General features: G+C 36.7%; 1 protein-coding gene across 4 annotated transcripts in view; it reads left to right on the top strand.

Moving 5' to 3' along the window:
* PAN3 (poly(A) specific ribonuclease subunit PAN3) overlaps window positions 1-7,719 on the top strand; it is a 79,173-nt gene extending 71,454 nt beyond the window's left edge. For all 4 annotated transcript variants that reach the window (XM_032181680.1, XM_032181689.1, XM_032181699.1 and 1 more), the window contains 3 exons: window positions 2,885-2,949; window positions 3,680-3,818; window positions 6,950-7,719. In XM_032181680.1, coding sequence (XP_032037571.1) covers window positions 2,885-2,949; window positions 3,680-3,818; window positions 6,950-7,090 — 345 coding nt within the window. In that variant the 3' untranslated portion in view covers window positions 7,091-7,719. The remainder of the gene's footprint in view (window positions 1-2,884; window positions 2,950-3,679; window positions 3,819-6,949) is intronic.
* Window positions 7,720-12,925: the final 5,206 nt, after the last annotated feature.

The raw sequence follows: 12,925 nt of genomic DNA, 5'->3' as shown, positions 1-12,925 counted from the left end.
TAGCAACCCAAGTAAGCTGCTTGCAGACTTAACTCTGAGTGCAAGGTACTGAAAATCCAAAAGTTCTAAAAACCACTAGTTTTAGAAAGTGCTTGGCTGGCCTTTAACTCTAGGTAGCATCTTTATATTCAACCAACAGTCCTAGGAAAAGATTTTCTTTACTGAATGGTTAAAAAGTAGTATTCTGAGTTCATAATGCTTATACGTCATCTCACACTAGATCATCTAGCTTGTGTTAGAGGTTATAGAGCAACAAATGCTTTCTTCAAATTCTTAGATTTAGATTTCAGTGCCACTTTACTTATCTCATTCCTTTCCCAATGAATGGTTGTGGAAGTAAAGGTTGTGATCCTCGGTTTCCCTGAAATGTGCACCTTTTGCTGTGTGGGTCTGGTTAGTCTACCAAGTTCAGTCATTGTATTGAGTGCTAGCTACAAAGAAAATATGTACTTTGTCCTATGTTAGTGTGTATTTGTTCAGTAGGAAAGTGTTTGAGCTTCATCTTGTCTACTTATCAGAAGCCACTGATCATAGGATTTTCTAACATGACTGAGATAACATTGCAGAAAGCTTTCATATTGCTGAAGATTTGGGTAGTCTAGCGTATTCCGTTTCTAAGGATTTAAGTCTTGCAACTCCTTTCCCTTACATGCCCCAGATAAGCATATTTGAAAAGCAATAGATAGGATTCTGGTGAACTGGTGCTGTTAACTTTTCCATGATAGACTTGTTGGAAACCTGCTTTTCTGTCCTTAGTGAAAGATACGGAAATCTTTCAGAAGCAAAGAGATATAGAGCAGGTTGGTGTCTACTTTGGATGCCTGACAGGTGCTCACTCTTCCTATTAATAGTCAACTGCTCCTACTCTGAAGATGTTTAGGATCACTTCTTGTCCTGGTGGCCCAAGATGCCTGCACAAATTTGGGTAGCTGGACCTCTTCCAGTAACAAAAATGGAGATTGTCCTGTAATCAGCATTAAGGAGTGTACATTTTCAGTCAGGTTGTTTACAGCAGTTGCTTTTCACTGGTAGGTGAGCACAGCCACCACAAATCCAAGTTATTGTGTAGCCCCTAGTTTGGCAGTAGCCGCTTATCTAGCAGCGGTAAATAGCAGTTGTTAATTAACTATCATACTATAACTTGGTTGCACTGTCACATATTCCATTACCATCAGACCTACAGTACTTAGGTCTAGCCATATACCCTCTCTTCATCATTGCTGCAAAGAATGTTAGAACAATGTTTGTATGTATGTTCTTTCATCATATTCTCCAAGCATGCAGTCATCTGCAGCTTAGGGGCTTCTAATTCCTGAAGTGGTTTGTATGTAGTTAATAACTTTACTACACTTGAAGCCATGAATATTGTTATTTGCATTTCACATGGCAGTGACCCCATTACTCTGTCCTTTCCCTTCTTCACCTGAATATTCCTATCACCTACATGTCACAGCACTCAAGTATGCAAAGCCTCAGTTTTTAAGTCCTCTAATACAGTCTGTAGAAGAATTCCCTGCCCTACAGGCTACTCAGCCTGCAGAGAGGCAACCTGGAGCCTTAGAGTCAGTGTTGGTGTTCAATTTTGTCACCATTGACTTGGAATCTGCAAGGCTGTAGCATTCACATACATGCATTTCTGGCTTTTGTGTATTTGGGCACATGCCAAAAAATTATTTGGAGGTTGTGTAAACCTCTGCTAGCTGGACAAGGTAAGTCTTTTCTGTCAACTTCTAAGTGCAGCTTCAAGTGACGTACAAGCTGTTCTGCTGTGTGTTTTTAGACTGGTAATAAAAATCTTGCAAACCCATAGGCTGTCTGAGGTCAAGCTATTATCACCTTGACCTATTTTATTTACCCAGCTGTGCACAGTAATCTACTCCAGACTGAACTCATTTGAAATCAATATGATCATGCATGAAGTGAGATGCAGTTTAGCATGAATAACACCGGAGAGCTGGGCCACTGGAGAATATGAAAAATATCAAGAGAGAATCTTTTTCCCTGCCAGCTTTGAGGAGCTTAAACGGAAACTTTGAGGAAACTTAAACGGAAGATTAATCCATAGTATAATGCAAGCTAGATTAAGATGCAACACTTTACAGTAACCTAAATGATGATGAAAAACGTATGAAATAATTTTTAATTGCATGTATTATGAGCATTTTAAATTCTATTGTTCTGTCTTTTGTATGAGCTTGTTTTGACTGCTTTGCCTCTGATATTGAAGGACTTGGAATTAATACTGCATTAAGTAAAAATTAAATTTATAGCTTTTTGAAAAAACTTGTTTCAAAATACTGTATTAGACTGCTATTCCAATTGGTCTGATATTGTTGTTGCTAAACAATATTAACTAACACTGGCCTACAGAACATTTTCCAAGAACACATCTAGTAGAGTATTTCTTATTTACCTGAAATTAGCTATTATACTGTTCACTTCTACAGTCTTGATAAGTGCCTGTGTATGTATAGACATGCACGTATGCTTGTGTGTGTGTGTATATATATATACATACACACATGCACGTGTGTATTAACATTGTTTAATGTACAGTATTTTGACATGCTTTTAAGTGTAGGCTGGCAAGAGAGTCTAGACTTGTTTCTGCATAGGGCTAGGTTGCCTGATCCAGCTTCTGCTGGAGCAGCAAGATGTCACTGATTGTTAAACCTCCACATTATAACTTGGCTATGAACTGCCAAGATTAGATTTGGGACTACCAATACACAATATAATGTATTGGATCTCTTTCTGAAAAACTTAGTCTTAGAATAAATCCATCTCTGTAGTACATAGTGCTTTGTTGCCGCTACTACTATATATCTTTGCCAAAAAAGTGTCTTACATTTCAGATACTTTAATAATCTTTCTTGTTTTCTAGGAGGTGCAAAATGGAAGGTTGTTTAGGCTTCTAGCAAAATTGGGAACAATCAATGAGAGGCCAGAGTAAGAAATTCTTGTTTTTGTGGTGTAAAGTATGCAAAATCCAGATTGCAATGCAAGGCTTCTTCCTTTGTAAACTTAAGCTAAACGTTTTCCCCATATTTGCCTCTTAAGGATTTAGTTGTTTAAGAAACCTTGAAACAATAAGATAAGCAACTTTGACCAAAATAGTAAAGGAAAAGAGAAGGCTACGAATAGGTATGCCAAAGTTGCTTCCTCTTTTAGTATGGATTCTCTTGTTGGTCTGTTGTGAGTGACAATAGTTTTTGAGGAAATGCATAGCTTCCTTGATCTGTAGCATATGGCATAGCTACCAGCTTTAAGCCTGTTAATTATCAGCTTGTTTTTTATCAACTGCCTTATAAAAATTAAATGTTCATGGTCTGTTTTCTATCCATTATTGTTTTCCCCATTACTGAATAGACTTGGGTAAAAGCTGTTTATAAAGCTAGTTTCTAATATTCTCATAGTATACTCGTTGTAGATGGCCACTGCTTTCTTTCATTCCTTTTATTGGCCCTCTGTATGCATTAGCTTCAGATACTTCAGCTGAGTTGCTTTGATTGTTATCTTCTATCTGTATAGCAGGAGGGAAAGTGATTTAATTGCAGATTATAACAGGAAGCTTAGCAGAGCAATATGATTACTAGATTCAGATCAGTCATGTATATTTGTGGGTTTTGCTTTATATTTAACTTTCCGAGGTTTAATCTGAGCCTTTGTTTTACACCAGGTTTCAGAAAGACCCAACATGGTCAGAAACTGGAGACAGGTATTTACTAAAGCTCTTTCGAGATCACCTTTTCCATCAGGTGACAGAAGCGGGTACTCCTTGGATTGACCTCAGTCACATTATCTCATGTCTTAACAAGGTACACTGTACTTGGGTTAGCTTTTAAAAATTGCTTGGGTTAATTTGCTTTGGTGGGGAATATTGTTTTAAAGAAAGATGTCATTGACAGATTAATTCGGATTTACCTTATGCTTATTTCTCCCCTATTTTGGATGAAAATGTATTCCCTAAGCTAATATTCAAACATTTATGGACGTTTTAAATAAACTTAGTAGCATATTTATTATTAAAGCTTGAAATTCACTAATAGAGCATGAAATACAGTATTGACTTGTTCATCCTAGAATGCATTGAATACTGTGAATAAGCAATGCTGGTCCCTTTATGCTACTCTGGTCTTTCAATACAGCATAAAGGATCCATAAAACCCCTTTAACTGGGAGGTTTCTGCTGATATAGTTATTGCAGAAGATGGTCATAAAGCAAGAGGATCCATTCCTTAAACTGTTTTGACCAGAGCAGAAGACAGAAGTGTGTATCAGGAGGGGAAGTGTAATAGAAATTAGTGCAAAATCCAGCAACCTTCCTAGACAGCAAGGAAAACTTCTGTGACACAAATGTTAAGTATGTTTCTGGTAACTCAGGGTGCCTTGCAGTTTCTAAGTTGCACCACTACCAAAACTCTAGCTGAGTGCTTTTGTGGTTAATAGTGGGGGTTGCATGAGAGACCACAAGATCTTCAGTAGTTGTAGAACTTCTTGTCTTGCTCCATAAATTAAGAAGTACATGAGCTGATTCTTTTTGTCAGATCAGCTTTTGACTTATCTTACATTGTTTTATCAAATTTGAATAACTTGTAGGAGAATAAGATGTTACTTCCTTTCTTCATAGCTACTTGGTCATTCTGGTCATTCCACTCACTACATAGTGACAATATGCAATTTGTGGATAGTGTTGTTTTCTAGGATTAGGATAGCCAACTTTCTCTTCCAGGAAGATTTGAATATATTTGGATCCTTTGGCACATGACAGCAGGGTAACTACAGCTATATCTATTTCTAAATTGTCACAGCTTTTTGTCTCCTATTAGACCACTGCTGTGCTTTTTTTAACCTCCTTTTTATCTTTCTGGTTGGTGTTTGTAATCACTTTAAAAGTGATATTAAAGGGATGCTAAATCAAAAAGCGTGTTGATATCCAAATAGACAGTGAAATGTCATCATGATTTGAAAGCAGTGACCAGTACAGTTCTGTAGCAAGTGGGGAACAGTCCTGAATTTGTAGGTAAGAGCTTCCAAAGAATGCCTTTTTCTGTAAATGCTTGTAGTTACCTTTTCAAACAGAGGCTCTTCTCTTCTGTGGTTGTGGGCTCAGTACATGAAAAATGTAAGGCTTAGAGAACTCCACTTCGGAAATGCACTCTAAAAAGCACTTCTGAAATTGTGTGCTAGTAGAAGTGGTTATTTGGGCTTCCCTGCTGTGCTCCAAAAACATTCCTTTTGAGCGAAACTTTGTTCAAAAAAAGTCTTTTCTTCAGTGTTTCCCAGTGTGTTTTTGGGATCTTTTCTGCTGAGATGCTGACTTCTGTATCCACAGGAGAAGAGAAAGAAAGCCATATTGTTGTTTCTAGTCAGCTGTGTGGCTTTCTTTAATACAGATCTTCCAGATACTAAATTCATAAGAGCTTTCACTGAATTTGTGAATGATAATGTGAATAGTAAATGATTTCTCACCAGTATTTTGTAATGGGTATTAGAAAAGATACGTGATTTTATCCTACTCTACGAAAACTAAAAGTTAATTGGCTTTCTTTGTCCTTCTGAAACTACTCACAAAGCAAAGCAGAAGCTTTAAATCTGGGAGCTTCCAGCTTTTAAGGTTTTGACAGTGTTATTTTTAGAAGACAAATGCAAGCAGTTTCGAACTTGCTATGTTGCTCCAGACAGCAACCCACATCTCTGTGCCAAATCTAATTGCTGTTCTGCTATTCAGTACAACATTACAATGCATTTATTTTATCCTGCTGGGACTGTATTTCCAAAGATTGTCTCAACAGTATCATATTCCATTTGCCTCTGTCCTATCTTCTGTATGGGAACACGAAAGTTTATAGTGTAAAGTATTTGGAAATATCAACCAAAACAGCCACGCGAATTTCTCATTGTAAGATTCAGACAGTTCTCCACTGAACATTTCTTGAAAAGTGAGGTCATAAGATAGCATTGGAAGGGACTTTGGCACATAGCATATTATACTGTTCCAAATTAAGACTTTGTAGTACATCTCTAATGTATGTAGTGTAACATACATGCTTGTCTCTCAAATCACTGCTTTTCTATCCTGTTCCTGAATCTTTCTATTAAAAGGAATTCAGCAGCTTCCCTGAGGAAGACAATGCCATTTGTGGAGCTTCGTGTTTTCAAAATTTCATGACAAAAGCACTTCTGCATCTGTTGCAGGCAATTGTCACCAAACGTTAGTGAGAGCAGTTGCATGGCAGTCTCTTGAAAGATTGTGCAACTCAGTTCTTCAATTATGTTATTACCAAATTTGATAAATCAGAACAAAACCTGAAAATAGATGTGGAATAAATTTTAATCTTTACGTCTGAATTGTTCATTATGGACTGTAACTAGGCAATCTTTTTCATAGAATAAGGGAAGAAATACACTGTACGGAAGGCTTAAAATCTAGTTTGTTTCCAGTACTGCCAAAAAATTTAGGTTTGGGTTTTTACCATTGTTCAGAGTATTTGGGGCTGGTCCATCCGTTAATTCATTTTCAGAGTGGACAAGAAGTAAACTACCTACCCTACTAGGAGGCTTGTGGATCTTACATGCAAATGTGGTGGACTATGTGCAAATGTAATGTCAAAAGTGTTTTTGTTCATCAGGAGCTATCTGGAAATTATGCTAAGTTTCTATACAGGGTGAGATAAGATGGTATTGCAGGATTATTAGCATTATGGAGAAAAACGATTAATGTAGTCCACAGGTGGGGGATGTATATCAGGTTAAGACCAAATGTCTGGATTTTTTGCCAGGTATGTGTTGTTTTGGTGCAACTCGAATCCTTTCTTTGTGTGTTAACAGATCTGTGCTGCACCAAAACAGTACACTTGCCAAAAAATTGATTGTTTTTGTTATCGGGGAAATGTTTTGCCATTTCTTTCACACGTCTTTTATTTTATCTTTTGCATTCTTGTTACAGTTAGATGCTGGTGTGCCAGAAAAAATAAGCCTCATTTCCAGAGATGAGAAGAGTGTACTTGTGGTAACTTACAGCGATTTAAAACGCTGCTTTGAAAATACTTTTCAAGAACTGATTGCAGCCGCAAATGGTCAGTTGTAGTATTTGCTGAAAGCATGCAGGACATTGCTGAGGAACTTAACAAATAGCAAATTGCACTACAGCTGAATTGTTGTTGTCATCTCATTTCACATTTGGGAAACAAACAGGAGATGAGCAAAGCTGCTTGCACTTCAGTCAGGTACACTGTTACTTGAAGGGAAGAATGTTTCACTTATCCTAGAGCTAAGGCTGCCATTGGAGGCTTTATCTGTGAAGAATTTATTTTAGATTAAGGAACACATCAGGTGCATGATGTTCCTGCTTTTATTTTTTCCACTTGTATATGCACTAATTTTAATTTTTTAAGACTTTTCTGATCTCTGAAGTTTTGCCACATTATATACTTAAGGGAAACTCTTTGCAAGGACATTTCTGGGATACATTTTTGTCACTGAGGATAAAGCAGAATTTATTCATTTTTGATATTATTTGCACCCAGAATAGCATAAAGGACCAGGTAAATAATTTAATAGAAATTGTGTTCTATTAATTACTGTTTAGTTCGTAACCTCTGTAAAAGTGTGTTGTATGCAAGCTCTGTATGCCACCCACTGTTAGCTCAAAAAAAAAGAAGATGAAATGAAATCGATCAAGTTGAAGTATCAATGAATTGACCCCCTCCCTCCTTTAAAAAAAAAAAAAAAAAAAAAAAAAGGAAAGTCCCATCATTTGATTTAAACTTTGTCTAAGCGAAGTGACGAAAATAGCATCATGGGAAACATCTATAATTTAAGGAGCATATCAAATTTGCTCTAAACACAACCAGCGCCTTTTAAAAAAACTGTTTGTATGTTTTCCTGCTAGTCAGAAGCATTTACATTTATGCAATTTTTTTAATAGATTTTTTTTTAAAAAGAAATTGTGTTTAAATGCCTGAGGTTTCAGGAGTGTATTACTTAGGTTATTTACAGTATAATTTTTGTATAAAGTTCTGTTCTTTGAACCACAGCTTTATTATGGTACGCTACACTGGATACAGATACAAAGACACTGTTAAAAGAAGATTAACTAAACACAGCAGTTGTCTGGCATCAAGAGCTTTTCAAGTTTTACAGCCTGAATCTGGAGGGATAATGATCTGCTGTGCCTTTGCAGTCACTGCTTAGCCCAAAGTAATATTACTTTTGATAATACTCAACACATGAATATTCCTGAAGTAATTCAGTCTCAAAAGTCTGGAATTTTCCTCCTCAATTACCTTTCTAATATTTGGACATGCAGTTCTCTCCAAACTTGGGTATTCATGGGATTTCTAGTTAAACACCTACACTTTGATACTGAAGACTGCCAAATATGTAGGAATTTTCTTTCTTAAAGCAGTAGTGAAGACTGTATCTATTCTTTCCCAGCACTGAATGTTTTAATAGCACTGGGTGCTCACCATGAAGAAAATGTGGAAACTCAAAAGGTCAGGACAGACTCTTAAGCACTTGCAACTGATGTTACTGGCATCAATTTTAATAATTCTCAATATTTGTAGTTTTCAGAGAAGTTTTTAATATTTCTCTGTCCACTTTTATAAGCTTTAAAATGATTCTCCGCCTTGAGACTTGCAGCAAGAAAAGCAACTCTCTTCACTTCGAAAGCTTTGAAGACTAGGGACATGCTTTACACATTTTAGAAAATGTGGTTGAATCCACATTAGGTAGCATCAGTTGTTGAGTTTAAAGATCGATTATTGTTGCATTTGATCGAATGAATTTTAAAAGGAACATAATGTTTAATATTCAAACGATAACAGTTGCCAGAATGTTCTTTTTAATGTAAAAGGAACAGGAACTTTGAAAAGTGAACATGCAAAACAGTCTTTTATCATTAGCTCATGTATTTGAGGAAGAGCAGCTGTCTTTTATATGTTTTTTGACAAATCATATTGTAATTCTTTTGTACAAAAAAGAAGTACTTGTATTCTAGAAGAAATATGAAATGCTTAATTTATAAGCGGGCTGAGGTTTTTTCCAGTATTGTTTTCTTTGAAAATGAAAGGGGATCATCTGTTCAGTTGTGGGGTTCGGGAACCTTTGAAAATTTAATTTGTGGACCAATATTTTGTGAAAGTGTAAGGCAGGGGTAAAATAGGGCTTGAATTCTCATCCTTTTTAGACCAGCAAACCACCCTCTGCAAGACATGTCTAAATTGCAAACCTGTGTGTATTTGCATAATGTCAGTTTGCTTCAGCCCCTAATAACCTCAGGACTTGGTTTAAAAATAAAAAGGTAGACAGCTAATAAGTTTTCATACATAAATAATGTCAGCCAGAAAATATTTGGTGTCAGGTGATGCATAAAATAAAAAAGTTGAGCTTTGTTTTCTATTTATTTCATTTGGTCTGTATTTGGGAATGATTTGAACAGTCTGAAGTTCAGCTTGGGTGTTTTTTGGGGGAGAGCCCTTCTACCCCATTTTAATTCCATTTGGAAGGTTGTCCTAAAGATGTAGTTTGATCTATTCATAGGAAGAATTGTGTATATGTATTTATAAAGAAGAGCCACCAGGATGTGCCGTCCCAGATGGGAAATTTCATTCTGACCTTCCTATTTTTACAGCTAAAAGCACAGAAGGGACAACCTTTGAAATCATGTGATGTTGGTCATTTTAATTTTTTGTACCTGTTTTAAATTTTGTTGCTGTATTTACTATATTGTAAATATTTTGTTGAGGGTACCTATGTATTTTTGATTTGCCCTTGTTTCAGTAATTCAGGTGTCAACTGCTTCCCCTAAAAAGCACCGGTATGTTAAGTTCTAATGCCATGATCCCAATATGTGTTACTCATCTTTAATCCTGTTTTCATTCTTCATGTGTACAGCAGTATTTTTAATAAAGAATACCAGAAATAATGTAGCCTTATTTTAACAACATGAAGCATTGAAGTTGGATACGGAGTTTTTCAACTTTAATGCTGGAATTGTATTTTATTCAATTGTATTTCTTGTGTTTGGTGTCTCCAATGCAAAGTTTAAAAAAATCATGCTTCACGAAGAATGTTTAGTGCTTGCCACTTAGAGTATACATCAGATATATATACCAGATACCCTAAAACTTACAGGTGCTGTTTACTTGAATCATACTACTATACACTTCCTTAACTCCCAGATAAAGTCTGTCTGATTCTATCAGATCAGTGTTACTAGACAAGCCTTAATTTAGAAAACTCCATTAGAAAGTATTTTAATTTCATGTCTGTTGACCTTTTTTGCTTCATAGCAGAAAATGTTAATTTCTCTTGAGAATTTGCATGTGGAGTAATCAACAACTTCAGTGCCCAGAATTATTTCTTTATAGTTGACCTGCATAGGTAAGATCTTCTATACCCATTCAATCCTGACTATGCATGTATAACACAAAACACTGTGCAATATATGTGAAATAGTCGATACTTTTTGTATTATTTTAATATGGAGTCATTATACCTTAAATTGCAGTTTCTAGAGGTTTTATTACATGGAGACTAAAGCTGTGGTAAGTTCGATTGGTGCTCTTACCTATTCTACAGTCTGTCTTTGGTAATGTGCATCAATGGATGCAGAATATCCTACAGCAGTAGGTAATGCCGTTAGGTTCTGTGTACAAAGGAAAATTCACCTCTGCTTCCTTCCAGCACTTCTGTATTGTTATATCTACGGTGTGGCTTAGAGTTACCCTCAGGTCCTAAAATGATATATGGCAGAGAGTCCTTGATGGAACATCTCAGTGGAGGCAGCTTCTCCATGTTGTGCCATCTTGGCTGGGGATTTGGGTCTCAGGTGGGTCTGTGAAGAAGAGAACATCTACCAGGTCTGAGTTGCTAGCTTGTGTCATAGTTGGTTTGGAACAGGTTTTATTCATGAAACCTGGCTTCGCTTGCTGTCCTTCCATCTGTACCAGATCTAGCTGCAGGACTGACCACAAGGTGAGTAGTTGAGTGGATATTTGGGAATGGCAATCTTTAATTACCCTACCATGAAACCTTGGCTCTCCTAGAGGCAGAGTTGATTTTTTTTTATTTTTTTATTTTTTGCCTCCAGACAGCAGTAAACATTTCTTAAATATTCTGGATTTAGTGGATTTCACTCTCACAAGGAGCAGCACTACTGTCCATCACTGTATCCCCTTTGTTCAAGAAGTGTGCCTTCAGTGCAATTATTCCACATTCCTGTTTGCTCACAAAACTGGTATGTTTGATGCATGAGTGCTGTCCAGAGATGAATTGTCTGTTGCAGTAACCTTCGATACTGGATTAACTAACTGGTCAGAACTGTGCACATTCTTTGAAAAAGCAAACTTTATTGTATGAGTTTAGTAGTCAAATGCATTATATGAAGACAGAAAATGCAAGATAAAAGGAGTTATTCACATCCAAAGAAACTTAGGGGATTCATATAAAAGTAATCTTTGTAGTCCAGTTTTCTTAAATATTATGCACAAAAAGCATATTTATATATTTACATTGTGCAAACACTTCCTTTCAGAGATGCATTATCCCATAATGACTATTGCTGAAATGGAACTAGGAAACAGTTCTCTCCAATTCCATTTGTTTTGATCAAAATCAAATATACTTTACCAGCAAGAGACAGTGCAATATGGTGTATTTAAAACTGGTGATCTCTTGGGAAGGAAGATCTAGAATTGATATTTAGCTTAGAAGTGGCAGTACATATTTCTTTTACTTGCATATACAAGATCATTTTTCTTTGTAAATATGCAAAAGCTCATTTCCCTCTGTCTGTTAGTGGGTTAAATTCACAGTTTCTAAACTGAGTTTTAAGAGGTCAATCCATATATGTAGCATTTTAATATATATATTTAAAAGGGACCACAAAAAACATTGGGCAGTAGTTGATTCAGAAGACATCAGAGCTATTGTGTTAAATGGCCAAAGCCTCCTTAATATTGTATTTAAAGATGAAAGGGGATAATGCATCCCCCCCACATCTTGAACTGAGAGCATTCATGTCCTTTCTGAGATGCTACACAGAAGTCTGTTGCAAATCAATGATGCATTTTTATTCCTGTACATACATACTGTTAACTAACCTAGAAGTTCAACTGTCTTCATAGAAAAGCTGCCCAAACTTTCCAAAGAGATTGCCATGCTATTTCTAAGTATTCCCTTCACGCTCTCTATTAATCAATACTTTGTTGAAAATATATGCAGCTTAATAGCCGTACTGTCCTTTCGGACAGATTCCCATAAATAGAATATAATCAGTGCAGTGTTAGAAAGTCCACTAAGTTTCATGGACGGAGCTTGGCTTTAACATATCTAGCTTGTTTGTTTCCAGTGTGTGTATGTTGGTGTATTGACAAAGTGCAAATCTTCAAGACTGTTGACCTGATTGCAGCAGCCTTGACCAAAGGGAATTGATCTGCATTCCCTGTTCTGGCAGCACCGACTCTGACCTGAGTTCTTTTGTATTCTTGCAAGCTGTGTTTTGCAAGATGTGCTTGAAACTCTTGCCTCACAGAACTCCCTGTGTCTTTTGTCATCCAAAGCAGTAAGACACGTGTAGTGCCTCATCCCTCACTAGCCTTCCACCAAGTTTCTCAAGGTGGAGTTTTCACTTAAAACTGTATAGTGTGGTCTGTTCTGTTGTTTTTCCTCTTCTCAGAACCTCCTTCATTTTTCAGCACTATGCAGGTAGCCTCACCGTAGGCCCAAGCAATACAGCACCCATTCCAAGGTGCCTTACGCTGTGGGCTCATCCCCGCTGCCTCTCCTGACCAGGACCCCAGTGCTGTGGGCCAGAGTCTGGGTTAGTGCAGCATCATCTACCATCCTGCTGCCAGGGACCGAATGGTGAACTGTTTTTTTTTTTTTTTCGGTAATGATGACAATTATGGTTTTTAGA

Source organism: Aythya fuligula, chromosome 1 (assembly GCF_009819795.1).
Source record: "Aythya fuligula isolate bAytFul2 chromosome 1, bAytFul2.pri, whole genome shotgun sequence".
In the NCBI taxonomy this organism is placed as follows: Eukaryota; Metazoa; Chordata; class Aves; order Anseriformes; family Anatidae; genus Aythya; species Aythya fuligula.
Note: the sequence above shows the minus strand (reverse complement) of the source record. Positions and strands in the feature narration are given on the sequence as shown.